The 26138-nt window shown below is 48.8% G+C and overlaps 11 protein-coding genes across 11 annotated transcripts; 3 read left to right on the forward strand and 8 right to left on the reverse strand.

Annotated features, from left to right (window-relative positions):
• Positions 1 to 1591: 1591 nt before the first annotated feature.
• On the reverse strand, positions 1592 to 2523 carry N7455_012207 (putative formin binding protein; the record flags this gene model as incomplete). Its single annotated transcript, XM_040957319.2, has 2 exons — positions 2486 to 2523; positions 1592 to 2437 (listed from the first exon to the last, which is right to left on the reverse strand). The coding sequence occupies exons 1-2, from the start codon at positions 2507 to 2509 to the stop codon at positions 1592 to 1594; spliced, it is 870 nt and encodes a 289-aa protein (XP_040812331.2). The 5' UTR covers positions 2510 to 2523.
• An 838-nt stretch (positions 2524 to 3361) lies between these two features.
• N7455_012208 (D-mandelate dehydrogenase-like dehydrogenase) lies at positions 3362 to 4630 on the reverse strand (the record flags this gene model as incomplete). Its single annotated transcript, XM_040957306.2, has 5 exons — positions 3362 to 3460; positions 3513 to 3752; positions 3825 to 4234; positions 4294 to 4508; positions 4578 to 4630. The coding sequence occupies 5 exons, from the start codon at positions 4628 to 4630 to the stop codon at positions 3362 to 3364; spliced, it is 1017 nt and encodes a 338-aa protein (XP_040812277.2).
• Positions 4631 to 5336: 706 nt separating this feature from the next.
• Positions 5337 to 7498, reverse strand: N7455_012209 (putative cell cycle control protein (Cwf19); the record flags this gene model as incomplete). The annotated part of the gene is made up of 2 exons (XM_040957280.2): positions 5337 to 6155; positions 6212 to 7498. The coding sequence occupies 2 exons, from the start codon at positions 7496 to 7498 to the stop codon at positions 5337 to 5339; spliced, it is 2106 nt and encodes a 701-aa protein (XP_040812317.2).
• Positions 7499 to 7743: 245 nt separating this feature from the next.
• On the forward strand, positions 7744 to 9020 carry N7455_012210 (putative ATP binding protein; the record flags this gene model as incomplete). The annotated part of the gene is made up of 2 exons (XM_040957303.2): positions 7744 to 7783; positions 7858 to 9020. The coding sequence occupies 2 exons, from the start codon at positions 7744 to 7746 to the stop codon at positions 9018 to 9020; spliced, it is 1203 nt and encodes a 400-aa protein (XP_040812212.2).
• Positions 9021 to 9283: 263 nt separating this feature from the next.
• Positions 9284 to 10979, reverse strand: N7455_012211 (sugar porter family MFS transporter; the record flags this gene model as incomplete). The annotated part of the gene is made up of 2 exons (XM_065606832.1): positions 9284 to 10669; positions 10734 to 10979. The coding sequence occupies 2 exons, from the start codon at positions 10977 to 10979 to the stop codon at positions 9284 to 9286; spliced, it is 1632 nt and encodes a 543-aa protein (XP_065459998.1).
• Positions 10980 to 11852: 873 nt separating this feature from the next.
• N7455_012212 (uncharacterized protein) lies at positions 11853 to 12502 on the reverse strand (the record flags this gene model as incomplete). Its single annotated transcript, XM_040957257.2, has 2 exons — positions 11853 to 12284; positions 12491 to 12502. The coding sequence occupies 2 exons, from the start codon at positions 12500 to 12502 to the stop codon at positions 11853 to 11855; spliced, it is 444 nt and encodes a 147-aa protein (XP_040812217.2).
• Positions 12503 to 12658: 156 nt separating this feature from the next.
• On the reverse strand, positions 12659 to 13475 carry N7455_012213 (uncharacterized protein; the record flags this gene model as incomplete). Its single annotated transcript, XM_065606833.1, has 3 exons — positions 12659 to 12933; positions 13044 to 13317; positions 13356 to 13475. The coding sequence occupies 3 exons, from the start codon at positions 13473 to 13475 to the stop codon at positions 12659 to 12661; spliced, it is 669 nt and encodes a 222-aa protein (XP_065459999.1).
• A 74-nt stretch (positions 13476 to 13549) lies between these two features.
• On the forward strand, positions 13550 to 14297 carry N7455_012214 (RraA family protein; the record flags this gene model as incomplete). The annotated part of the gene is made up of 2 exons (XM_040957232.2): positions 13550 to 13603; positions 13671 to 14297. 2 exons carry the CDS (start codon positions 13550 to 13552, stop codon positions 14295 to 14297), a joined length of 681 nt encoding a protein of 226 aa, XP_040812279.2.
• An 803-nt stretch (positions 14298 to 15100) lies between these two features.
• Positions 15101 to 15493, forward strand: N7455_012215 (uncharacterized protein; the record flags this gene model as incomplete). The annotated part of the gene is made up of 1 exon (XM_065606834.1): positions 15101 to 15493. One exon carries the CDS (start codon positions 15101 to 15103, stop codon positions 15491 to 15493), a length of 393 nt encoding a protein of 130 aa, XP_065460000.1.
• A 1091-nt stretch (positions 15494 to 16584) lies between these two features.
• Positions 16585 to 17444, reverse strand: N7455_012216 (HAT dimerization; the record flags this gene model as incomplete). Its single annotated transcript, XM_065606835.1, has 3 exons — positions 16585 to 16783; positions 17092 to 17196; positions 17293 to 17444. The coding sequence occupies 3 exons, from the start codon at positions 17442 to 17444 to the stop codon at positions 16585 to 16587; spliced, it is 456 nt and encodes a 151-aa protein (XP_065460001.1).
• Positions 17445 to 20243: 2799 nt separating this feature from the next.
• On the reverse strand, positions 20244 to 24956 carry N7455_012217 (Pfs NACHT and Ankyrin domain protein; the record flags this gene model as incomplete). The annotated part of the gene is made up of 4 exons (XM_065606836.1): positions 20244 to 22744; positions 22835 to 22944; positions 23000 to 23843; positions 23933 to 24956. The coding sequence occupies 4 exons, from the start codon at positions 24954 to 24956 to the stop codon at positions 20244 to 20246; spliced, it is 4479 nt and encodes a 1492-aa protein (XP_065460002.1).
• Between the last annotated feature and the right edge of the window lie 1182 nt (positions 24957 to 26138).

Raw genomic sequence — 26138 nt, forward strand, 5'->3', positions numbered from 1 at the left:
TGGAATTCACAGTCTCCCAATGAAAGTCTCGATCGGATGGGAGAATCGGTAGGTATATTGTATGTTGCAAGTAGGCTTCGAGGACGAGGTATTGAGTATAGGTCGAGTATTCGAGTAGGGAAGGTCAAAGGTCGTCTGGTTTGTGGCTGAGCGAAGAAATCACACCAGGTCGAACGGATGGGGAGTTAGAAATCATTTATTCCCTATGATCTGTGGGGTCCAGAATTTGTTAGTCAAAATATTCAAACAGCAATCTCATGAGTGTTCCGCAGCGGAGAGTGATAGGGCGTGGTAAAGAGTCCTCGGTGTCGATCATGAGCATCGCCAGGAAAGAAGCACTGTGCTAGCGCAGGCCCTCCGTTTCCACGTCTTTAAATCCAATCGGTGGATAAACCATGTGCTGGATATAGTACTGAGCGCAAGGACTGTGCATTTGTACGAATTTCCACATCAAGGATATAGAGACCTCGTGGCATGTCCAGATATCGTGCTAGCCAATTGAGGTTTTGTAGGTCGCATTCGCGGTGGCCGACCAGCCCTCAAACGCAACCATCTGTTCACCACTCCCACGGGGTCTCGGAAAAATATCGCAAGGTAGAATCCAGCACTCAATGACCTCTTTTGACAGCAGGAATACTGGACATAATATCGCACAAGGTAGTTGAGGCTCCGGCGCGAGACGATGCGCATGTCGAGGGATTGGCAGGGCTGCGGGGATCGCGACTCTCGAATTTCCAAGACTTACCAGGTAGATAGATTTATAGAATTAGATCGACAGAAACACGAATCGCAGGGAGACTATGCAAATGCGAGGGTCGGCGGTCAGGAAAAGCGCGAAAGAGAGGCTTAAGGAGCTTTCCTTTCCGGCGTTGAAACTCTCCGCTTTGATTGCGAAGGGAAAAAAAATTATAGTGGCAAACCCCCGTGGACCGCTTTCTACCCCAACATTGCATATTCCGAGGTTTTATACTGGTTTCAATCTTGTTTACTTTTATTTACATTGTCTCTACACTTGTTTTATTTATATTGCTGAATGTTTTGCTGGTATTATCCTCTTATATTAAATTTGATTAACACAAGGTCGAATTGATAGTGTTGTACTTAGTCTTCTGGTCTAAAATGTATGGTATCCATGAGTGCTGTAGATCATCCTGCGAAAAGGCATTGGCATGATTCAACCCTACATAACCAGAGACCCATGCTTCAGAGCTACACGTCTGCTAATCAATAGGGTGACGCGTTTGAAGACAGGCATTCCATCCAGAAGGCTTAGGCTTGCAAATGCTCCTTTGAGTGAATGGGTTCGAAGTGTTACATCCTGGGGAACAGACTTTCTGCCACAGGTCTTTTGTCCAAGACCCGGCACATATCTGGTATCGTTTGGCATAGTGAAAGTCATGCATTGTGTGTCTGTTGCATTAAGCAACCAGTCGCAGGCTTGTAGACTTGCGGGCCATGAGCCAAGGCCAACGATTGGAGTCGGATGTATCAGGCCCCGCGATGAGTTAAGATGATCAGGGACATGGGCTTGCATTTCAATTTGAGAAACGACAAGGAAGTTTTGCAGATATCACATCCTTTCAAGATGTGACTATTTCCTCATTGCCTTCGGCTTGCGCTTCTTGAAGACGACACCGGGCGCAGCATCTTCACTCTGCGGTTTCTCTTCACTGACTGGCTCTACTGCAGATTGCGCGGGCTCTTCAGTCTTGACCACAATTGACTCATTCGTCTCTTGGACCTGTGGCTTGGGAGGAACATCTTCTGTCTTTGCGGTAGAGGTAGGTTGTTCGGTGGTAGTCTCCTGTTCATCAAGCTCGACTTTCGGGACGAAGGTTTTTGTCCTCTTGATATCTTTGGTAGATGCAAACAGGTCATCCAGACCCTCTTCCTCTTGTGCACCGGGGTATTGCCTCATCCTCGAACCCCAGCCTTTGTTGATAATAGGTTCAGGCGCATGCTCATCCCCCTCCTCTTCACCTTCAAGTTTGCGCTTGCGTATTCCGACTGACTTTGTGGGGCCCTCCAATCCCTGCTTGACCTCGATCCTTGTCTCTGATGTCGTCTCCCAATCCCCTGCTAAGGCCATATCAGCGCGGAATTCCTGGGGGACGGCGACCCCCATTGCCACGAGCTGTGCCATCTGTTTCTTTCGCTCCTCTAGGGAAGCAGGGCGTTCTGTGAATTTGGGGGCTGGCGGTGCTTTTCCTTTCGCGCTGTCTTTCTCAGTGGAGGGTTCGCCACTGACAGCCTGTCGCAATCGCTCGACTTCGGATTTCGCGCGTTGTGAGTCTCGTTGTTTTTGCTCATTGTCATTGTGGATTTGTCTTAGGAAGCGCTTGAGGCTGCCTTGGTGTTTTGGGCTGGCTTCGTGTTGGGTCTTTTCGAATGGCGTGTCACGGATGAAGATCTTGCACTGTTTACACCAGTAGCGCGGCTGTGGAATGGTTAGCAAGGTTCTAGACAGGTAATAATTCACACTTACAGCTGATTTCCAGAATTCAGACATGACGGAGTGCCGAGTTCAAATAAGACCAGTAGGTGGATTGATCGAGACTTGGATCGCATTGATATTGCCCGGCAGAAAACTACGTAGTTGCCCCACTCTGTTGGCCAATCAACCGGGAACTTCCGTTCACCACCTACGATGTTACAAGGTACAACTGCCTACAAAGTCGGCACTCCTATTCGAGTATGAGAACAGGAGCGAAGAGAGTTCTTTATTGTGGAGAGTGGGATTTCTCTACCAAACAGGACGATTACAACTGATCCAGTATGCTTCTTACATCCATATCAATCTTCAAGCTCCGCATAAAGCCACTGATCTTGGAGTAGCTCCTTTGCAGTGCTTCGTTCTTCTGGGTGCCATTTTATCATCCTTCGTACGAACTCGATGAACATCCTCTTATCCTCATTGCGTATGTGGCATATCGAATTTTCAAAGTTGAAGTTCGATGGTGCAATAGTTGTGCCTTTAAATTGTGCTATTAAAGTAAGTCAGCGAATGCTTGCTGAAACAGCCAAGATAATAGTATGTAGAAAAAGCTTCGATCCTGATATTGAGGTGCGCTGGAGAGGGTTCAAATACGTTGAGCCTTTGCAAAAGCGGCTCGCTCGAAGAGCGGGAGACCTTGATGCCAACATTAGAGGCAAAGGTGTGAGGATTGAAGGAAGTTCTTTGGATTAATTGCTCGCGAGGACACGCACCACATTTCCTATTAGCTAAGGAAATCCATGACCACGGGCATACGTGTCTCAAGAGTTTGAGGGTCGTCTAGGGTTATTCCAAGATACAATGTACTATCATTGATGCTATGAACTATCAAAATAACCTTGCCCAATACTCTTCAAAGGCCTGTCTTTAAAGGTCCGCCTGTTCCGGGACTGGGCTCTTCAGTTTTCCAACCTCAAGAGCCATACGGATATTCCCAATTGTCCATTCTTCCATGGCAAGCATTGTCTTTTGGCAAGTCAGTTCCATACCATATTTTATGGGGAAATACATAACTCACCTCACTCGTCCAAGTACCCATATGGGGAACCAGAATTACATTCTGGTTGCTGAGCAGCCCAGGATGAATCTGAGGCTCTTGCTCAAAAACATCGAGACCAGCTGAGAACACTTTACCGCTATCCAGGGCATCAACTAGAGCAGCCTCGTCCATGACAGCACCGCGGGCAGTGTTGACTACTACCACGCCGTCCTTCATCTTAGCGAACTCGGCTTTGCCGATGATGTGGCGTGTATTTTTCTTCAAGTCATTAGTATTAGTACATACTTCCTTTTTCTTTTTTCTTTCTTTTTGGACCCGGAAATCACTTACATTCAATGGCAGGTTCAAGCTGACCACATCACTGGTAGACAAGAGCTCATCAAAAGAAACATATTGAGCACCCGCAGATATCTCATCACTGAGTTCGCGGCGGTTATGATAAATGACTTTCATCCCAAAGGCTTCTGCCTTCTTCTTCAAATTACGTCCAATACCACCCATTCCCAGAATTCCAAGAACTTTTCCTTGGGGATCATGGCCGAGAGGAGGCGCCGGGTTGCCACGCCATTTTCCCTCGCGCAGGGCGTGCATACCGGCGTTGAAGTTACGCAACGCGCCAAGAATAAGGAACATGTTCACATCGGCAGTGGCATCGTCCACTGCAGTTGGGACATTGGAAACCCGGATCGGGGGGTTGCGTGCACTACAGGCATGAACATCCACTTGATCATATCCGGCTCCTATAGAGGCAGCATGTCAACATGTACCCATTTGAACATTCATACCAATCTCGACTCACCACAGTGCGTGATATATCGGAGTGAGCTTGGTAGCACATTCAATAGCTCCTCGTCTACGAGCCCTGTTAGGGCCACAGAGCCAATTGTTCGGTATATCGCAACAACGCCGTCCAGCTTGCCGTCTTTGCACTCTTGGATGAACTCGGCTCGGTTGGTTGCCGATGACTCAACTAGCTCTGCTATTTCACCCAATGCACTCCAAGCTGCCTGTGCACTGTGTTCGAAGAATGTTAATATCATGAAATGGATATCAATGGCGCAAATAAAAAAGGAGGGAACGCACTGGTCGATACTCCCAAGGTGAATAACCTTGGGCTTAGGGCTGGTAGAACCCATTCTGATATATTGATAGTAGTTGATTCTGTGTTGAGTGAGACAATTAGTTATTTGAGCAGGCGAGGGATGTTTAGTATTCAAAAGATTCTCCAATTTAATTTCGGGTCAAAGTATTCCGACGCCTTCTCTTGACATATTTCAACTTACCGATAAACAAGCTCACAGCCGATGTCCGATCAAGCCAATTGACTTAGCTGTTGCAAGAGGGTTCAAAGTCTCAAACAGAATCAAAGGAAGAGAAGATAGATAAATTCAAGTCAATAAGAGTCATAGATTCATAGATTATATATACTAAGCATCGGCCGAGAAGGAGAAAAGTGCCCCACGCTTATCGGGCAGTTCCCCGTCTCCTCCAGGGCTTGTGTTTGAATAATGAATCCTCGAAATTTTGGAAGACCTGACTGATACCGGCTGTTATGCTAATCTCCGTTCTATAGAGAGAGATAAACATTTGGTGCTCGGTGTCTCGTTCCGTAGCCACCGGCTCGAATGCCGAGGTCCTTAGTTATCTGTTGCCTACCAAACATGTTGGCCATGAGTGGTGGTTTTATCCTAGTCCTGTGTGGCGTTTGTGGAATTTAAAAAAGGCGTTGAAAACCATGGCGATTTGGTTTCAAATTTCAAAATGAAACTCGTTACGGTTCAAGTAAATGTCCAGCCATATGTGTGTACAGTACAGTGTGTCGAGGGACCAATTCCAGGCCCACTAGCCTTCAACCAGAATACGGGTCCAGTCAAACTTCTTCCAGCGTTTTCTGAAACCGTCAACCCTGCGATCACCACGGTTCCAGCGTCCTTGCCGTTTGATGACATCTGGCGCAACATCCAGCATTCCACCAATGATCTCTCGGGCAAAGAGATCTCCACGAGGCCAGCGGTTGTCGTCTTCCACAATATGACCTAGGCCACCGTCTAGTTCGAACCAAACGTGGAAGTAGGGCATCTCCTTTACAAGGGTTCGGCGGAAGGCAGACCGACCTAAGCCTTGCTTCGATTTGGCAAGAGTATCGATAAGCTTGCGGTGCTGCGACCATTCCGACTCGGCACTGAGAATTGCTTCTTTGAAGAATGCAGGAGAGGTCTCTCCTAGGCTGTAGGGTAAAGGCACGACTTCCATAGACGCATGTCGCTTGCGCTGTGGCTGGGCGGCATTCTCGTAGAAGATTACATCTCGACCTTGGTCGTGGTACATGCGTGTGAGACTCTTCATGAAGTTGCGGATTTCTTCCCACTCATCGTCGTCGCATTCCATCAAATTAGTGCGATGTTGGATTGGTACGATGGTAGCGCCTCCTTCACTTATTTCGGGTTCGGTAGGAAGTGTGAGGAAAACCCTGGTCGCGAGGGATACCACTGGGGCAAGTGGAGGCGTGCCCTTGTCTTCGTTGTGGCAAAGGGGACAGTTGTCCAATACCCGGTTCATCTTGTGGAAGTCACTGATCGTTGAATTCTTGAGGTCAATCTCAGATCGATGGACTCTTTTGGCGAGCTTGGACGCATTGTCGTCCATATACTCCAAATCGTTCTACACATAGGTTAGCAGGGGAAACAGGGATTATCACGTATAAATCTAGGACTGACCTCGAACTTGGCATCACGGCCAATTTGATCTGCCAACCGCCGGCCCTCTCCACCGAGTTGGCCACGGGTTTTGCGCTCTTCTCGCACCATGTCTTCAATGCTCATATCTTCGTTTGCTTCCACCTGGCCTCTTTCCCGACCTCTCTTAGTATCGATGGCTTTGACCTCATTCCTTGAGCCTGCTAGCATTGGGTTATGCATGACATCAAGGACCACGACGTCGGATTCCTTGTGGTTTGACATTGCTGCCGCGGCTGTATTGTACTGTTCCTCAAGATCGGCGGCATCTGGTGCTTTTCTGAGCTTTGCCTTCATCATCTGGGCTTTCAGACGATTCAATGCCGTCATATCGAGGTGACGGGTAGTCTGCGGAGGAGGCGCAGTGTCCATTTTCTTTCCTTGACCTTCGGTTTTGAGTTCTTGCTCTGGGTCACGAACATGTTCGAGTGGACCTCTTCGGATATCATTTTGGAGTTTCCTTTCCTGGAACAGCTCCCCGCTAGGTTTATCTTTGCCCACGTAGGATTTGCCGTACGTTTTGCGTCGATCAATCTCGGTTTCCTCCTCCCGAGCGTCGTCAAAGGAACGGAGGTCTCCAAAGCGCTCGGTAGCAATATCCTCAATAGACTTGCCACTTTCTTCCGCCTCTCTGTATACGCCCTTGAGCTTCGTCATTCGCCATTGTGATCCAGAATCCCCAAAGGTATAATCCACCTCGTGGGAGGCAGGCTCATCTTCTATTTCGTCGACTGTTTTTCCATCCTTGAGATCACGTAAATGGTCATTGAGCTCCTTGTCGTGAATCTTGAGTTCGTAGTCTGCCGAAAGCATTATTGGTTTCGGCTCCTCCTGTCGCGTCGAATCCGGTCGATGAACATAATCAACGTCGAGAGCCGACGGCGCTTCCATCCAGGCATCCCGTTTGAGATTGTTGGGCTCCTCTTGTACTACTACTTGAGGAGCAGCGGATCCCCCCTCGTCTTTGGAGTTCCGGTGATGACGTTTATGGTCATGCTCGTCTCCTTGGTCGTCGGAACGACGTGAACGCTTGTGCCGGTGGCCATCCTGGTCGCGATGCCGGGACTCACGAACTCGCTCGCTGTCCCGATCTCGAGATCTGGAGGAATGCCGCCGGTGATGGTTGGTGGAACGATGGCGGTGTTGTCTCGAGCGGTCTTTGCTGCGGTCGCGATCGCGATTTCGGTCTCGATGATGTCGCCCTTCGCTTTTTTCGTGTCGCTGCTCTTTCTCCTCTGCCAATGTCTTCTCAAAATCTTCTAGAGTCATGGTGCTCCTGATATGTGAAAAAGGGGGTGAAACTGAAGTAAAGGGCAAAAAGTTGGAATGACGTTGATAAAATGCCGGGCGGTCCAACCGTAGATCTTTCCCCGCGACAAAAAAAGATTTCGAGCAGAAAAAAGAAGCTTATCTTTCTTCACTTGTCTTCCACCCTTGAACAGTACATTTCGGCCACAGAGGTCTCTGTATTTTGATCACTTATCAAGTCTTTCTTTTTATAGACTACCTTCACTATGGCATCTCCGGTGTCCGTGGTCTGCGTGGGCATGGCAGGTAAGGATGCTGATATGCTGATCGCCCCTCACTTATCCGCAGTGATCTAATCATCAATATTATGGATTGAATAGGCTCAGGCAAGACGACCTTTATGCAAAGAATCAACTCCTATCTGCATGAAAAGAAGAACGTGCCATATGTGGTCAACCTCGACCCCGCGGTGCACTCGGTTCCCTTCGAGAGCAACATCGATATCCGTGACTCCATTAATTACAAAGAAGTGATGAAGCAGTACAACCTGGGTCCTAATGGAGGAATCTTGACCTCGTTAAATCTCTTCGCCACCAAGGTCGATCAAATCATCTCGCTCTTGGAGAAGCGCACCGCTCCAAACCCCGAAAACCCTTCCGTAAAGCCAATCGAACACATTCTTGTCGACACACCCGGCCAAATCGAAGTCTTTGTCTGGAGTGCATCGGGTAGTATCCTTCTCGAGACTATGGCGACATCATTCCCAACGGTCATCGCATATGTTATTGATACACCTCGCGCAAGCTCTACCAGTACCTTTATGAGCAACATGCTCTACGCATGCAGTATCCTGTACAAGACCAAGCTTCCCATGATCTTGGTCTTCAACAAGACTGATGTCAAGGATGCTGAGTTTGCCAAGGAATGGATGACCGACTTTGATGCATTCCAGCAGGCTCTGCGACAGGAGGAAGACTCGGGTGCATTTGGAGCTGAAGGCGGTGCCGGTGGCTTTGGTTCTGGCAGCGGATACATGGGGTCTCTTTTGAACAGCATGAGTCTCATGTTGGAAGAATTCTATCGACACCTCAGCGTCGTTGGCGTCAGCTCAATGACCGGTGATGGCGTCGAAGAGTTCTTCGAGGCCGTGGAGACGAAGCGACAGGAGTTTGAACGTGATTACAAGCCAGAGTTGGAGCGCAAGAAGAAAGAGCGGGAAGACCAAACAGAATCCCAACGGGAGCTTGAACTTGGAAAATTAATGAAGGACATGGATGTGTCTGGATCAAGCCGGCAGCCGAGGAAACCCGCCGGAGAGCCTGAGACTGTCAGTGAAGCCGAAGATGAAGAGGATGAGATCATCAAGCGCGGGTTGGCAGATGGAGAAGACAGTGATTATGAGGACTACGTGGGCCCTAATGCTGGCGATGATGAGGGCCTTTCCCAGCGTTACCAGCAGGCTCTGTCAGGTTCCCAAAGTGCTCCAACAGAACAGGACAACAGCTTCACAAGATATTTGCGCGCGAGCAATATGCAACAGTGAAGAACCCCCTCACAAAACAGCATTTGATGGGTCTTATTATTTTCAGTGGGCTCTTTCGGTCTTAAGGAGTTTGCGGTCTTAGAGGCGTATTTCATTCATTGCATTCATCCTAGTCAATATATCAAAGTAATCAAATATCATCTTGATCTACCTTTGTTGCGTAGGGAGCCACAAACAACAGACTTGGAAGTTTTGCGACATCTTATAACTCGTTCACTTCACTGCATTCTGTAGCCACCTAGGTACATGAATCAAATGGCTACTCAGTGAATCTCTTTTCGTCCTTTATCATCCTCCGAATTCAAGTGCTCTGTGTGTTCGCTAGATGTGGCCTTCTCCTCATCAGCAGTCGGCGAAACCTCACTACTGACCTCAGGCACCATTGAGAAGCCAATCTTATACCAGTGCATGGAGAAGAGGGTGTCTGCATTTTCCATACTCCGACCCTTGCATTCAGGGAAAGCAACAAATACCCAACAGGTGGCGACAAAAGTAAATGCCGTGAAGAGCGCGAAGGGCCCATAAGCGTGCATATCATGCGTCATGTTTGGGAAACCGCGCGTGATGGCGAAGTTAAGCAGATTCTGGTACACAAAAGCAATGGTCACCACAGTGCCTCGAATGGGGGTGGGGCAAATTTCCGAGGCCGTCAAGGAGAAGGCAGGCGCCCAGCCAAACCCATAGCCGACGGCGAAGAAACAGATGGCCACTATGGCAACCCAGGCGGCAGCGGATGGATCGTTTGATCCCGATAGATCAGCAACGCCGAGATATACGGCCAGATAGCATAGGCATATAACGTTAATGCTTGAACCAATGAGCAGAAGAGGTCGACGACCGAAGCGGTCGGTCAGGACGAATGCATAGAGGACACTCGCGATTTTGATCATGCCATAGACTGCAGAGAAGAGAAGACGTTGCTGGGAATTGAGACCAATGGACTTCAGGATTGTCGGTGCGTAGTAAGTAATTGAGTTACCACCCGACATGATGAAGAAGGTCTGAATGATAGTGACAAACAGGAGCAGCTTCCGAGTAGGAGGGTCTGTGACGCAGGAGCCCAGAAGTGACTTGATGGACTCAAATGCACTTTGACTATCGGCGCCGGCGTCAAAGCGACTCTTGTATTCATCGAACTCGCGTGCGAAGTACGGGCTGCTGTCATCCAAACCACGGAGACGTGACAAACTTGCATAAGCTGCATTTGGTTTTCCTCGCATCATCAGATATCGCGGACTTTCGGGGAAGAAAATGTAGCCGACAAAAAGAACAACCGCGGGAATCAGTTGGAGAACCAAGGTAGCCCGCCATTGCCAGCTATCTTCGGCCGATATCTGCTCAAGGGAACTAAAGTTGATCCAGTAGCTGCCAGCTACTCCGGCCATGATGTTGATATTGTAAAATGTGGTCATCATGCCGCGCATCTCAGTAGGTGCGATTTCCGAGATGTAGATGGGTCCGACGACCATTCCAGCTCCTGAACCTAAACCTAGGAAGATTCTTCCTACCAGCAACTCCGCCAGGGATCCGAAATTGACCGCCGTCAAGATGGCTCCGATGGTGTAGAGGGTAGCGGAGAGCATGATGACTGGTTTGCGACCTCGTCGCTCTCCAAGAGGGCCGGCAATGAGAACGCCGGCTGTTTGCCCCTGTCATAAGAACGGAGTTAGATTTGCCGATTGGGGTTCGAGAAGATTATGGTGAGGAACACACCAGAAGCATTGAAGAAACGACCCAGCCTTCATAGTTAGAGACTGTTGAGTCGGAAAGGTCCCCCCAGCCAAAATCTCGTACAAAAGGCTTCAAGGTCATGGTACCGGATATGTTGGCAGTGTTGAAGCCATGGAGACCTCCACTGTATGATGCCCAGATAATAGCGAGCCATATGTAGATTCCTTTGGCTGGAGCAGGAACACGCTTAATAGCCTCGTTGGACCAGCCACCGCCGGCAGCACCCATTCTGCTAGAGGTTTGTCACGACTTAAGGATGGAATGACTCAAGATAGGGCTAGAGGTGATAAAAGGCCGATGAGGGAGTTATATGGGTACAGGCAGGGTAATACTCGTTCAATTGCAGAAATTGTTCAAATGGCATGGAACAGATCTTGTATGGATTTATATACCAACTCACTTCAAGCCACAGGGAACAAACGCACGGGATATGATCCTCACACTGTTGGCTGAATGTGGCAATCCATGATCGAAAGGATTCTGCGGGGGATTTTGCTTCAAGGATCACCCCGTGTCCACAGAAAATGGCAGGGATAAAGTTCAGTTGACGGTGTAGAGCCCAGTGACCAACCGACGAGACTGCATTGGCCAGTCTTGGGAGTGAGTGCCAAGTCTGGGGAAGGACTGTTCTGAATGTGGGGAACGAGGAGGGTTCCGGTGGCGGATTCTGGCTGGGACTAGGGAGTTGGGGAGTTGGATCACTCCGGATACGTGATATGGGACTAGTATGGAGCTGGCATGAGGTTGGTTCCTTTGAGACGCGTGTAAACTAAACCACCTGGCACTGTCAAAGGGTTATGCTGGAGATCTATAGAAGATTCTCAGTGAAGGTGAAAACGGAAGGTCTCCCTTCTTTGCCTCAGTTCCAAAGGTGCGATTGGCCATTTCGAGTAAACACTTGGATTTCAAAAAGATTATGACTCGATGTTATAAGTGAGTTTAAAGGAAATAGCTTACGCTAGATAAACCCTTCCTAATTCCAACAAAGGTTGTCAAGTATTTATAAGTCTCAATTCTATTTGATAAAAAAATATGCAAGTATACCAACTGTTTACAGAAGCCAGCTCAGCCAGTGCCTTCTTTTAGGATACAAAATGGCAATCACTTCTGAAGCATGGTGGCCTTGATATGGTTCAATGCACTTCCAGCACGGAGCCAAGCAATCTGACCCGGATGATAGCTGTGATTCAAGGAAGCTTCCCAATCCTTACCTTGGCGTGGTTCAACCCTCATCACAACCTGCTTCCCCGGCTGGAACTCTCCGTCTTCAACCCCAAGTAGTGTGATGCGATCACCTTCCGCAACCCGAACATAATCGGCCGGGTCGTCGAATGTCAAGGGAAGCATACCCTGCTTCTTAAAATTCGTTTCATGGATACGAGCAAAAGAGCGCGCGATCACCGCAACACCTCCCAGGAAACGCGGTTCTAGGGCTGCATGCTCGCGTGAACTACCTTCGCCGTAGTTGTGGTCACCAACAATACACCAGCGGATACCGAGACACTGTAGGCTCCGTGCGACCTCGGGAACGACCTAGACTTCATTCGTGTGGGGGTTTCGGGTGTGGCCCAAGTTTTGGGGGGGTGTTAGGCAAGAAGTCGTTTGTTGCGGTGGTGAGCATGTTGTTGCTAATGTTCTCCAGATGGCCTCGATACTTATACCACGGTCCAGCTGGAGAGATGTGGTCAGTGGTGCATTTGCCAGCTACTTTAGTCAGGAGCTCCATCTGATCGACACACTGCGGCTACCATGCTTTGAACGGTGTGAGAAGTTGGAGGCGGTCTGATTTGGGGTTCACCGCGACAGATAGCCCGGACACATCGACGGGGGGGTTTCTGGAAGGTGTTTTTGCCGCTCTCGAAATGCGCAGGGAGTTCGCGATTCGTGGGTGGTTGAAATTGGAACGATTAATTCCCGACGGGGACGCTGTCGGTCAAGGGGTTGAAGTCTAACCGTCCGGAGTACGCAAGTGCAGTGACCATCTCTGGCGAAGTAACGAAGGAATGTGTGGCGGGGTTGCTGTCATGACGGCCGATGAAGTTGCGGTTGTAGCTGGAGATGACCGAGTTCTTCTCTTTTCCTTTCACGTCTACATCTTTACGGTCCCAGGATCCAACACAGGGACCGCATGAGCTGCTTAGCACGACAGCGCCGGCCTCCCGCAGCTCATCCAAAATCCCGTCTGCTTCCGCAGTGGCGCGAATCTGTTCACTTCCCGGGGTCAAGAGGAATGGAAAGTCGCATCATGGCAGGCAATTCTGTCGGGCCTGAGCTCCAAAATTGTCTTGCCACGCTCGATAGTTTCCAAGTCCCATTCCTTGTCGCCGGTGATAAGGTGACTGTAGAGGAGCTTCTCAGTCAGAGTCAGTGGTCTCTGGGACTGACGCTTCAACGCATTCAGCGGTTCGAGTTGCTTGGTGTAATTGACTCCAAGGATTGTCTGGTGATGATTGAATCGTTTGGTCGTCTGCGAGAACCATGTTCTAGGCGCTTGCGCGACCCGCGAGAAGGAATTTCGCATCATTTTGCCTGAGCGCGACACAAGCACTCCGAGGATGGAGAGGAGCTAGATAACCAAGTCATCTCCGAGAAACGTCTGCTTACCGAACACAATTTACCTCCGACATCATTTGCTCCAGTCACCCATGTTCCTCCAGAATGCGGCCTGCGGGAGCGTTCCGGGTGGGGCCCGGGCCACTCCGCGCCTCTTAACGTCGTCGGCATCGGCACTTCGAAGTTTGGTGATATAGCTCAGTAAGTTCAATTATAAGTTGTATCCATATCGAATTATCCACAACATGGTCGCAAGTGCAAAGGCTATCCAGACGCTGGGGAAGTTCGCGTCGTGCGACGTCAGTTTTCCCCTCTCCGCATCTCCGCATTACCACACAACTTCAGGCTGACCATCGCAAATTCCAGGTCGGAGATGCCCTCGTCCAAATAGGCCTCCGTCATGGAGGATATCTATCGGGTCTCAAAATGTACAGTCCGGGGGCCAATGGCACAGTGGCGAAGATCTTCGGACCCGCCTACACAGTGCGCATGGTGCCTTCAGCCGACAAGACCTCGCCAACACCGCCTTGCCATTTCGCCGACGCTATTCCCAAGGGGAGCGTGGTTTTTGTTTCGCAGCCAAAGGGCCTTATCAGCGCATGCTGGGGTGGCTTGATGAGCACCCGCGCGAAGAAGCTGGGGGCTGCCGGAGTTGTCATCGACGGTCGGTTCCGTGATATTTCCGAGCATCAGGAGTTGAACATGGGTCTTTTCGCTCGAGGAATCAGCATTTTGGGATCCAATACCTTCACTCGCTCGTCGGAGCTGAACGTGCCTGTTCAGTATGACAATGTCGACGTCGATGAGAAGGTCACTGTCACCCCCGGCGATTACATTCTGGGTGATCAAGACGGGGTGGTGGCTATCCCTGTCACCCATATTGAGGAGTGCGTGCGTCTTTGCCAGGAACGATACGAGATTGATCAAAAGACATTGGAGGGTCTTGAGGCTGGCGAGGAGATGGGTCCCTTAATCAAGAGACTGCGGAAATAATAATCCTGCACCTAGCCTGTACCTAGTAGATAAGATGAGAAACCGAGATCGAGCCAGCCTAATACAATCCAACTTCAGAGTGGCACAAATCTTGTAATCTTTCCAAAGTTGTGCGATAATCGATACAGTCATTCTCGAAATCGGCTTGACCAGTACACACTGAGACACCTTGCGCTAACTTAATGATCTGCTGGGAGACCTTTTCCTCCTTCTCCTCCTCCTTTTGTGCGGTGTGTGTTAGTCAGCACTTGCGAGGTGTCTCTTTAGCACAGAGAACCTCAACAAGTGATGTCAGCGGCCAAAAACAGGCGACCAATACCCTCAACGGCACGCTTGCTTCTTTCTACGATAATCGGTCGTACAGCTGCCGGGTGTGTTTCCTTGGGAGTGCGGCATCCACTCGTTTGGAATGTTTCTCTATGTTCCCAGGCAGCTCAACACTGGGGACTGCTTGGGACCGCGCGATATTCAGTGTTGTCGACTTCATCCTGGGAGCCTGTCCTTGGGGGACGGCATCTTCTTGTGTTGCGGCTCTGGCCTGTTCTTTCGCCAGACCTAGCAGTTTATTGTCTTCGCTAGCTAGTAGGGATCCACCGGACGTAGATATGATTTCCATTCCTCCGCAGTCTTCTCTTCAGCTTGTAGATTTGACAGACGAATTCCTGGCCCGACTGTTGTCGAAGTTTCTTCAGCGCGAGAGCCGCCGCTTTGTTACTTGTGAGCAGCGTAACCCGGTAACCTTTCTGTTTCACGAAGAAAATGCATGTGGACAGCAAGCAATTTGGCGCCGCGTTTACGACTTGATGAAATGCGATTCAGCTGCATGCCACTTAGGCCCCTACTGCTGGCTGGATCCAATAGGTAAAAAGCATTACCGTCTCCGCACGCAGACTCTCAGAGTTTTGGTAACCTACGCGGAGAAAGGTGGTGTCTTGGAGAGCCACAAAGATGTTCCAGATGAAATTCGGGATGAGCTCTACATGGAGGATCAGCAAAAGCAGGAGAAAGAAAACCGCAAAGGCGGTAAAACTTTCAGTAGCGAACCGCCCTATCCGCCTACCAATATCAATGTTCACCCATCACATCCTCAATTGGCCACAACCGCTGCATCTGCCGGGTTTGCTCCACCGAAAGATATAGCTTCGTTGAATATCCCTGGATTCAGAGACGTTGCTGCCAAAGAATACGGTGAGTAGCATGCATCAAATTTATCCGATAGTAGTCTCAAAGCTGCCTTTCGCCACGCATGTGACCTCACCTTATTAGATGGCTTCGGACTGGAGCACATCTACAAGGATCAGAACCCACAATTCTTTGTTGGCAAAGGAGTCAAGCCTGGGATTGCCCGGAGCTTCGTAGAGAATATTCGTGAATGGGCTGAGAACGTGAATAAAAGAGTGCCTTAGACGGCGGCTTGAGGTAGGAAGGGGCACCTTTCCAGCCATCAGTGTCGACTGCTGTTTGTATCTTTGCCTTACCGGTCGAGATTCGCTACGATATCTTCAAACAGGTGCTCGCTGTGCCAAACCCCCTGTGTCTTTTCTAGGATCCAGAAAGTCCATTTGGGGCTTTTATGCCCAGTAAACCTCGTGCATGGCTTGCCTTACTTCATACTAGCCGACAAATATCCTATGAGGCTAGGGCTGTCCTATACGGCGCAAATCGCTTTACTCTCGAAGAAGTGGAAATAGCGAGCTACGGGGGCAATATTTTGAAATCATCCCTAAATTTGAGAACTCGGGACGAATGAATATCGTGTAGTATTAGAACGAAAGAAATAAAGCCGAAGAAAAAAAAGGAGAGAGAGAGAAGCTCTCGCGATGAGTATTATATAGGCCTCGCCAATACCCGCCCACCGCCCAAACCCGCCCGCGAAAACCCAGCCCATGGGCCGGGTTGGGTCTTAGTCAGCAAACCCGTGGGCGGGTTGTCATCCGCGAAACCCAACCCAAGACCCAAATGGGTACCCGCGATTACCCAAAAAAGCAAAAAAAGCTGACTGATCATTTTACACTAAGTTATGCAGTAATTTTCGATTATCTAATTGTTTCGATGGCGTAACTACTAGCTTCTAGCTGTGAATATTTGGAAAGGAACATGAAGGGCTTGAAAAAATCAAATTGGATAATTATAAAGACTAGTATACCTCGTAACCTCGCAGTCTGCTGGAGGGCATTGTTACCCGACCAGAAGATCTCTTCTAGCTTCTATCACTCAATTGCATGATTGGAGGCGGAAGTAAATCTGCTTCGTCGTAATCAACCACGTCTTCCTCTATACTCTCTTCTTATTGTTCAGGTTCGTGAATATGTCTATATATAGAGCTCCGGCCGGTCTCTACTACCGTACACTGCACTTGGTATGTCTCCTCTGGCTTAGAGTTACCCTCGAGATTCTCGCTCTCTTCAATCTCCTTATTGTCGCTAATCGGCTCTGTATCCTCTTCGATTGCCTTCAACGCTTCATCCTCTTCAAGTGCCTCTTGGCTCTCGCTCTCTAACGGTTTCTCTAGACGAATCAATTGCTGTCCCTCTAGTGTGAGCTTTTCTGAGCACATATACATTATCAAGTCTTGAATGGTCCCTTCGTGAAGAGACCCTCGGCGATAATGACAAATGTCTCGTGCGCTATTAAAGAGCCTTTCTATACCCGCGCCGGTGGCAGGGACTAAAAGCAAGTCTCGTGCGAGCCGAGACAGTACTAGGAATTCGCGCTCGTGTTCTTTCTAATAAAGTCGCGGCGATATAGGGACATTGGCTATTCGAGGTCAGTCAGTTGTTCTAGTGTGTTGTACTGATTGCTCGTGCCTTCGCGAAGATACTGGTCCACTTCGTCATACTCTACTCCTTCATGGAAAATCGATACACTAGGTGGCTCGAGTAGCCGATCAAGCTCTGTGCTATACGAATTAGAAGATCGCTGGATCGTACGGAATAGTAACTCGGGGTTCTACTGCTAATACTGTGTGAAAGATGCTCTTAAATATTCACAGTACCTTTTTGACGTATCTTCATGGCAAGTTGAGTACTCTCGATCATCAAAAGCACTCAGTTTATACTGAGGGGCAAGTAATATTCTAGTGCCATAGAGAAAACCGTGGTCGCGGTAGGTTTTTTCGTAGTACTCTTTCAGCTTCTGCCTCGCCATAAGTAACGCGCTATATATGTCTTTCTTCCAGGGTGTTGTCTTTCTCTTCAATCTTCGATTCGACCGTTCGATATGCTCTAGTAGTTTCCTATACATAAGGAACACACTATGGATTGTGACGTCTCTGGTCTTCATCAGAGCCATGGTGAACTGAAAAAACGGTTTGGTCAAATGAACGAGGTAGTCAATTTGCCTCCATTCAACGTTGGTAACCTTGAGCTGCGAGTATTCATGATCATAGCAGTATTTGTCGATTACATTTCTCAGCCGGCGTACTCGGCGAAGTATCAAAAAAGTTGAATTCCAGCGTGTCTAAACGTCATATAACGGAAAAAGCCGAGTACCACCTGATTAGAGGCATAAAAAAGCATCACGCCGTTGTGGGCTTACGTTGACAAAGATTGTAAAGGATCGAATCTAATACTGTTAGTGCTCTGAGTCTATTGAAAAAGTGAATATCTTGGCTCACCTTTGTCAGTGTATAAGCCACGTCTCTATAATTAATCGAATCCTTCAACCCGTGCGCTTGGGTATCGGACCAAAAGGCTCTGACTTCTTTATTCTTAGGTGCTGCCCTGATATGTCCTAGTAGCTGTTTCAGGCAAAGCTAGATCACATAAGCCATGTAGGGAACCCGGACTATTGATTCCCTGGAGCTAATAGCTCCGATAGAGAGCAGTCTCTCTTATAAGGCGCGTATCATGGTGTCGTTGTTAGTAGCGTTGTCTGTAGTAACGCTAAAAATACGATCGAGAAGTTTTCGTTCCTCTAGTAACCGGTGTAAAACATCACTAAGGTTGTTGCCTATATGAGGACCGTGCAACGGCTCAAAGCCGAGGAGCATTTCCCTATAGTTCTAATCTTTGTCGATGAAATAAACCGTGATTGCCATGAATGCCTACTGAAATGGACTGGTCCAACAATCTAAAGCGAGGGAAACCTTGGTATCTTTAGGCAGATCTTGTAACTGTAACTCTTACTGGCAATTGACTGTATCCCGGAGCCGTCTCCGCAGGGTCTTCGCTGACGGGAGTTCCAATTCTCCGGGACTAGAATATAAAAGGCTGAGTAGCCTCTAAAACACCGGGTTCTCTACCGTCTGGAAAGGCAAACGAAGATATGTAATTGTCTTCAATATCTGCTCCTCGATTTGAAATGTTGTCACTCTGTGGACACTGGGTGAGTCTCTCGTGAAATGGTTCTACAAAGAATCCGAAATCAATGACTGATTAAATCCCTTTTTCTTCCCTTTACGATAAGTATTAGACTTTTTGTGTCTACTCATGGCGCTTATCCCATTCCCCTTATACTATGGATGATCAAGCATAGTGAGACAAGCCTAGCAGATGACTTGAGGACGCCTAGAATCAATATCAGCCACCTGGTCAAAGTGTTTCCACACATCAGCGTGACGCGATCCGGTGGACCATTTGATCTAGGATTGGCCTTCTCCGTTCAGCTTTTGGCCGTACTCTGTTTCCTTCTACCATTCAAGAAACTCTGTCTCTAGATGCGACTCGTACGCAATCCATTTCTTTCTGTGCTAAGGTCCCATACGTCGGAGTGTCGCTAGAGGTCTTCGAGTAGTTATGTCGTAGGTTTTGCGGGGTCCTGTCAAAGGCTGCGGTCCATCTTAGTATACATATAGGTAGCGCCGCAACACTCAGAGGCTAGTGGAAGGGACCATTTTCTTATAGAGGATTGAATGTTAGAATCCAAGAAGCCGTCAGATGACGGCTCAATAGAGAGCAGTGGACTGAAAGGCCGATATATTGATCGCGATGATGAGGAAGAAGACGCCATACTGAAGTAAAAGGCCACTGGTATTGGAAGATGGGGATTTTTTTCATCTTAAGTACTTGATTGTGGATTTTGTTCTAGTCGCGTCGTGCGTTTAGATCTATCTATTCCTGAGTCGCGTAAAACCCGCGGGTACCTAAAACCCAACCCAACCCAACCCAACCCGCCCGGAGATGAATACGACTTTAGGAGGACACTGAGAAGGTCCAAATCACTGATTTTAAATGATCGAACTAAAGATAATATTTTTGAGCTCACTCGAAAGATTCTCAATTGATGAATTTACATAAAATCATCAATGTGGCCTATAATCCTTTCAGATGTGTAAAGCAGGGCGATGGGGGCAGTGATCTACATATAGAGAATATATATTTCCAGGTCGATGGCGTTGATTGTTTCAGTGTAATATCCACTCAAAAGCGTGACAGAAATAAATGACCAAAATTACACCAGATGACTAATCAAGTTTATCCACGATTTATGCATGTTTTTGGGTATTTTGGGCAACCCGCGGGTACCCGCCAAGAACCCATGGGCGGGTTCATCAAGGCCAAAACCCGCGGTGGGTTGCCCATGGGCGGGTAAGGAAATTGAAAACCCAACCCAAACCCGCGTTTGGCGAGGTCTAGTATTATACATGAAACAGGCACGTGACCTGGGTATGTGACATCGGACATGTCGGACAGCCCCTTCGCTCAGAGACTTCCTAGAAGGTCTTGAATGGATTGTCTTAATTGGCGGGGCATGAATTGTCTTGTCGCGAATGAAAAGGGAATTTTGCTGGTAGCCTCTGTAATACGTGCAGACCAGAGGGCGTCAGTGGTAGGCTTTAAGTGTATGTCTTTGAACAATCTCTGGAATTTCTGGAGGATATTGTCTCTGTTGATCGTAGGCTTGTGGCGAAAGACCGGCGTGCTTAGGCTGTTGAGAGACTAAGTCTCGGGATGAGTCTCATTGAGCTGCTCAACTACCTTCAAGGAATGATGACAAAGGCTTGAGTCAGTGGGCTACAGTTTGACCAGACAATATAACAGCGCCGTTTCTTTGAAGCAGTTTGACAATCTCTTGATGGCCTCTTAATGAGGCGGCCTGGAGAGCGTTGCCGTATTGGCCGCCCTGCGCGTTGATGTCTGCTCCCTTATCTAAGAGAAGTTTGACAATCTCTTGATGGCCTTCCTCTGAGGCGACCTGGAGACTGCTATGCGCGTTGGCATCTGCTCCATTGTCTAAGAGTAGTTTGACAATTCCTCGAAAGCCTCCATACGAGGCAGCCCGGAGAGCGGTGCCGTAGTTGATACCTTTTGCGTTGACGTCCGCTCCCTCGCCTAAAAGTAGTTTGACAATATCTTGATGGCCTCTTATAGAGGCGGCTAGGAGAGGGTTGTCAAATCCGCCGCCCTGTATGTTGATTCCCGCTCCCTTGTCTAGGAGTAGTTTAACAATCTCGAGATAGCCTGCCTCTGAGGCGGCTTGGAGAGGGTTGCTATAGTAGCCGCCCTGCGTGTTGACGTTTGCTCCCTTATCTAAGAGTAGTTTGACAATCTTAAGATAGCCTCTCCGAGAGGCGGCTTGGAGAGGGTTGCCATAGTAGCCGCCCTGTACGTTGATGTCTGCTCCCTTGTCTAAGAGAAGTTTGATAATCTTTTGACGGCCTGCCTCTGGGGTAGTTTGGACAGCGTTACTACCTAGTATGCTGGCGCTTACTCCTATACCTGAGAGTAGTTTGAAAAGCCCTTGATAGCCTCCTTCTAAGGCGGCCTGGAGAGCGTTACCGTATTGGCCACCCTGTGCGTTGATGTCTACTCCCTTATCTAAGAGTAGTTTGACAATCTCTTGATGGCCTCTCTCTGAGGCGGCTTGGAGAGCGTTGCCGTATTGGCCGCCCTGCGCGTTGATGTTTGCTCCCTTATCTAAAAGAAGTTTGACAATTCCTTGAAAGCCGCTAAACGAGGCGGCCTGGAGAGCGTTGCCGTATTCGCCGCCCTGCGCGTTGATGTCTGCTCCCTTATCTAAAAGAAGTTTGACAATTCCTTTAAAGCCTCTAAACGAGGCGGCCTGGAGAGCGTTGCTGTACTGACCCCCTTGCGCGTTGACGTCCTCTCCCTTGTCTAAGAGAAGTTTGACAATCTCTTGATGGCCTTCCTCTGAGGCGGCCTGGAGAGCGTTGCTGTATTGGCCGCCCTGCGCGTTGACGTCCTCTCCCTTGTCTAAGGGAAGTTTGACAATCTCTTGATGGCCTCCCTCTGAGGCGTCTTGGAGAGCGTTGCTGTATTGGCTGCCCTGCGCGTTGACGTCCTCTCCCTCGCCTAAAAGTAGTTTGGTAATCTCTTGATAGCTGCCCTCTAAGGCGGCCTGGAAATCGCCGTGCGTCTTGATGTCCCCTCCCTTATCTAAGAATAGTTTGAAAATATCTTGAAAGCCGTTATCCGAGGCGGCCTGGAGTCTGCGCTGCGTATTGACGTCCTCTTTCTTCTCGAAGAGTAGTTTGGTAATCTCTTGAAAGCCGCCCTCTGAGGCGGCCTGGAGACTGTGCTGTGTATTGGTATCCGCTCCATTGTCTAAGAGTAGTTTGATAATCTCTTGATGGCCACCTGATGAGGCGGCCTGGAGAGCGTTATTGTACAAGCCGCCCTGCGCGTTGACGTCTGCTCCCTTATCTAAAAGAAGTTTGACAATCTCTAGATGGCCTTCCTCTGATGCAGCCTGGAGAGCGTTGCCGTAGCGGCCGCTTAGCGCGATGTCGTAGCGGCCGCTCTGTGCGTTGATGTCCGCTCCCTTGTCTAAGAGTTGTTTGACAATCTCTTGATGACCTCCTAATGAGGCGGCCTGGAGAGCGTTGCCGTATTGACCGCCCTGCGCGTTGATGTCTGCTCCCTTATCTAAAAGAAGTTTGACAATTCCTTGAAAGCCGCTAAACGAGGCGGCCTGGAGAGCGTTGCCGTATTGACCGCCCTGCGCGTTGACGTCCTCTCCCTTGCTAATAAGATGTCGCGCAGGTGCTACAAGCCCAAGGAAACAAGCATAGTAGAGCCTGGAACTTCGTGGAGGGCCTGGATTATCGTCCCAACCCCTATCAGCCTGATACAAACGAGTCCATCGTTGGAATGTCGCTTTCCTTTCTAGGAAGCTGACTGTTACTCGAATTATATCTTCGGAAGCCTGAGCCAACGCAGCATGGCCTGTCCAGAGTTCTGCTGCATATCTTGCCATCGGAAAATTCCGCTTGATCTCTCTGTGGCTACCGTTGATGCCCGTAAGATAACTCAAGCACGTCCTCGTGATGGAAATACTAGCAGTCGTAATCTCGAAATCATTCTCTCTGAGAAGGTACTCTTTGACGGAAAAGTGGGCAAGATGTAGCTCTTTATCGGTGGCGTGAACGACTGTCACTAAGCCGGGACAGTAATCCAAAATATCAGTCTCGCAAAATAGTCGACGCTTAATATCAAACCCTCGCGACTCGTTTTCGATCTGCGTCGCTATTACTTCTTGAGCCTCAGCTAGGCTGAGAGGTCGATTAGAGTATACTAAGAATTGTAAGAGGCGTATCGCGTCGTTTTTTAGCCTCGTCGGTATGCTTGCAATCATACGGCGGTATGTCTCATTTAGATTCAGCGGTAAAGATGCGAGAACCTCGACTATAGCTGCCTCGTGACGACATCGAGCTAGGCTGTCCAATTGACAGAACGCCCACCTAAACCTAAGTAGGGTATCAGCAAACTATCAGTATCTCGATCGAAGAAGTAATATCTTACATCCCGTCGGCCCCGTCGCCAACTTTCCTCCGGATCCCCTCGAGTAGACCCTGGGACAAGGGCTTCTCTGTAAAATCACGCCGTTGGGAAAGTTGTGCTGTGACCCATAATCGAATATCGGAGTTAACAGCCTGCTTATCAAGTAGTAGGCAGTTTCGCTTTCCTATTAAAGGGGGAATGTGGCGCAGAAGCTCGGATTCAGGTCGACTAGTATAAAACAGCTGTAAATGGACCAAATCTGGCCTAGACACTATGTCCTTGATCCATTGGAGAATATCATCCTTTGTTTTCGACTCATCCAATGCGTCTAGAACGATAGTGACCTTCTTCTGGACTACGAGCATCATGAAAACAATATCCGAGAGCGTCTTTGTTGTAGGTCGGACGCTACCATTCTGGTGCGCTTGAGATAAAGCATCAAGATGAATTGCAGAATCAAACCCGCTTTGGTAAAGTTGGAAAGCAAGTGATCGCAGCATACCATCCAAGGTCTGCTTTGTGGTGTCGCTAAAGTCAAAAAAGAAGTTGAGGATAAGTTTATCGTTTTCCTTCGCGAGATGATCAAGCACAGTCGCACTGAGGACCGTCTTTCCGCATCCCGCTAGCCCGTGCAGCCATAAATGTTGACGCGACCCCGAGTGCCATGACTGGAAGACGGAGTTGTCGAGGAGCCACGCGCCTGTCCCCTCATGGCGGAGCGTCCTCGCGTGGTTGGCGTTTGTAGACGAATCGGGAGGACAAAGCCAGCGCCTGATCTTATCGGTCCGAAGGTCAGACCTTACGGAATCAGTGACAGCCTTCGTGGCGACTGTCGTCTGCTGCACGCTGTCAATTTGTTGTTGAACTACTCGCAGTCAGGATATATGCCAATTTCAGACTTGATTCAGTCTCGTGTATCTGCTAGTCTAGCCAGGGAACAAAACAAGAACTAACCTGACTGGAGTATTTCTAGTGCCCTCTTGGTCTCTTGGACCTCCAATGCTGGCACGTACGCCAAAAGCTCCTTAGCATATGCAGCAGCAGTTGCCGAGGCATAGCGTTGCCATCGATCATTCTTATGAGAATCGGCGTAGTCACAAATACCTCGGATCACAAGACAGGGAAAGTGATTCATCAGGCCGGCCGCTTCCATCTCAAAGCAGATACAATCCTCGCCGAGGTCAGTAGCAATGCGATCGCGCGTAGCGGCGTCTTTGACAAGTGTGTTACCGGATGCAATGGTTCCGTAGTGGATATCGGGGTCGGTAGTGTCTCGAGAATCGCGTTGAATCTCATCAGCCGTGTCACATCCCTGACAGTCCAGGCCGGGAATATGATTGCATGAAGCTTTGAAGAGGCGGTCGTTGTCAAATCCCTGGTAAGTGTAGCCAGGGTTCTGCTTAGATCGCTTACCCATCTTCGGATTCTTCTCCAGCATCATTCGTAGGAAGCAGGGAACGTCGGAGTCTTTCTGCTCATGATAGGCCTGAATACTGGTGAGCGCATTAAGGAGGACCGTTGGTGGCCGTCCAAGGAAGCCTTTGCGCTCACGCTTGCCACCAGACTTGGCCTTGATCAGGTCGTACTGGCAGACGCCGCCTATGGTTCCAGAGGGCTGGCTCACAACAACATCACCCAGCCGGATATCGTGGCCCTCGTCAGGTCGAGCGATGCCACCGCCTATGCCGACCAAGAGGCCAACACGGATAGATGGCAGAGAGGCAAGAAGGCTCGAGGCCGTGGTCGCAGCAGAGGTGATGCCGTAGTCTCCGGAGGCCAGAGCGGCAATAACGATATTGTGCTCTCCCACACGACCCCATGTATAAACGTTTGCATCAGTTTGGTGTCTAGTGAAGCCGGTTGGAACTGCATGTCTTTCATCGAGCATCGCTTCTGCAGCGGCCCGTTCGATGGAGAGAGCAGCGATCCAGGCGATCGTATAGGAGTCGGGGCTGTCGAGGGCGTTGAGGGATACCATAACGCAGAGGTAAACACACTGAAGCTGTCGGGTGGGGAGAGACGAAGGGCACGCAACTGCAGAAAACTGCTCATCACTGTCAGTCAACGGGCGCAACGTTGTCAGTTGCTGTACAGCCCTGGACTAGCGTTATCCCCTGCCAATCAGAGAGTTCATATTGTCGAATACTAATATTGAGTACGTACAGTCACTACGCAAAAGTTTTAACACCCCCTATATTATGTAATTTTCTGCTGGTTAGTTAACTAGTTAACTAGTTAGTTATAAAACTCCATGAATTACAAACTATTCGTCTAGTACGGCGTATACCACCCCTGGCTCTCAATGATGGCTTCTACTCGGCGGCATTGAAGGTAGGTTACGTGATAACGTATTGGGACGCCAAACCTAAATAGGCAAAACTAACCGCATAGAGTAATTCATAGGTCTGTTGTTTACAGAGTACACTAAGTTGGCTTTAATGCTTGTATTGAAACAGATGGCTATAGAGGATGTTGTATACAGCTAAAGGTCGATAGGCGCGAACCAAGAAATATCCCGATAGTATAGCCTCTCTTATTCGCGTCTCCTCGGTTTTCTAGACTGAGAGCTGGCCTTGTGGCGTAATTTGGTTGAATAGTGGACTTAAAGGGATGATATATTTCGGCCTAGGAAGTGAGTCGTAATCTTAGACTATGATATTGCCTCTTTTTCCTTTAGCCGTACGAGTAGCGTATTCTTGTCCGACGTGTATATATATTTCCCTAGGATAACCGCCGTATAGGCTCGAGACAATATCGGGCTAGGATCGGGTACGAAAGTAAAGAAATATGACAGAAATTGACGTGTACGACAATGTATGCAAAATTGACATTTGTAAAATTTTTCTAACTAACTAAAGCGACAAAGTCCGTTGTTTTTCCAATCTGTAAGGACATCGATGATGAAGCAATGTATGTGTTTTTGTATGGTACCGTTATCATGACGGTCCATTGGTTTTCCGGTTTGTATTGACTCGGTAATTTCTACCATGTATCATGCATGGTACTCGACACCCCCCAGTTTTTGAAGGTTTTCAGAGCTTCAAGAACTGCCTTCTCCAACTATCTCTCAACTGCTTCGCAAATGATTCGCAAGTGATTCCTTCTGGTCTCACCTGTCCCCGACCGATTTTTCCACTGATCTTATTTCAAATCGTCGATT

The sequence above is a fragment of the Penicillium solitum genome (assembly GCF_028829755.1).
Source record: "Penicillium solitum strain IBT 25940 chromosome Unknown utg000009l_segment0_segment0, whole genome shotgun sequence".
In the NCBI taxonomy this organism is placed as follows: domain Eukaryota; kingdom Fungi; phylum Ascomycota; class Eurotiomycetes; order Eurotiales; family Aspergillaceae; genus Penicillium; species Penicillium solitum.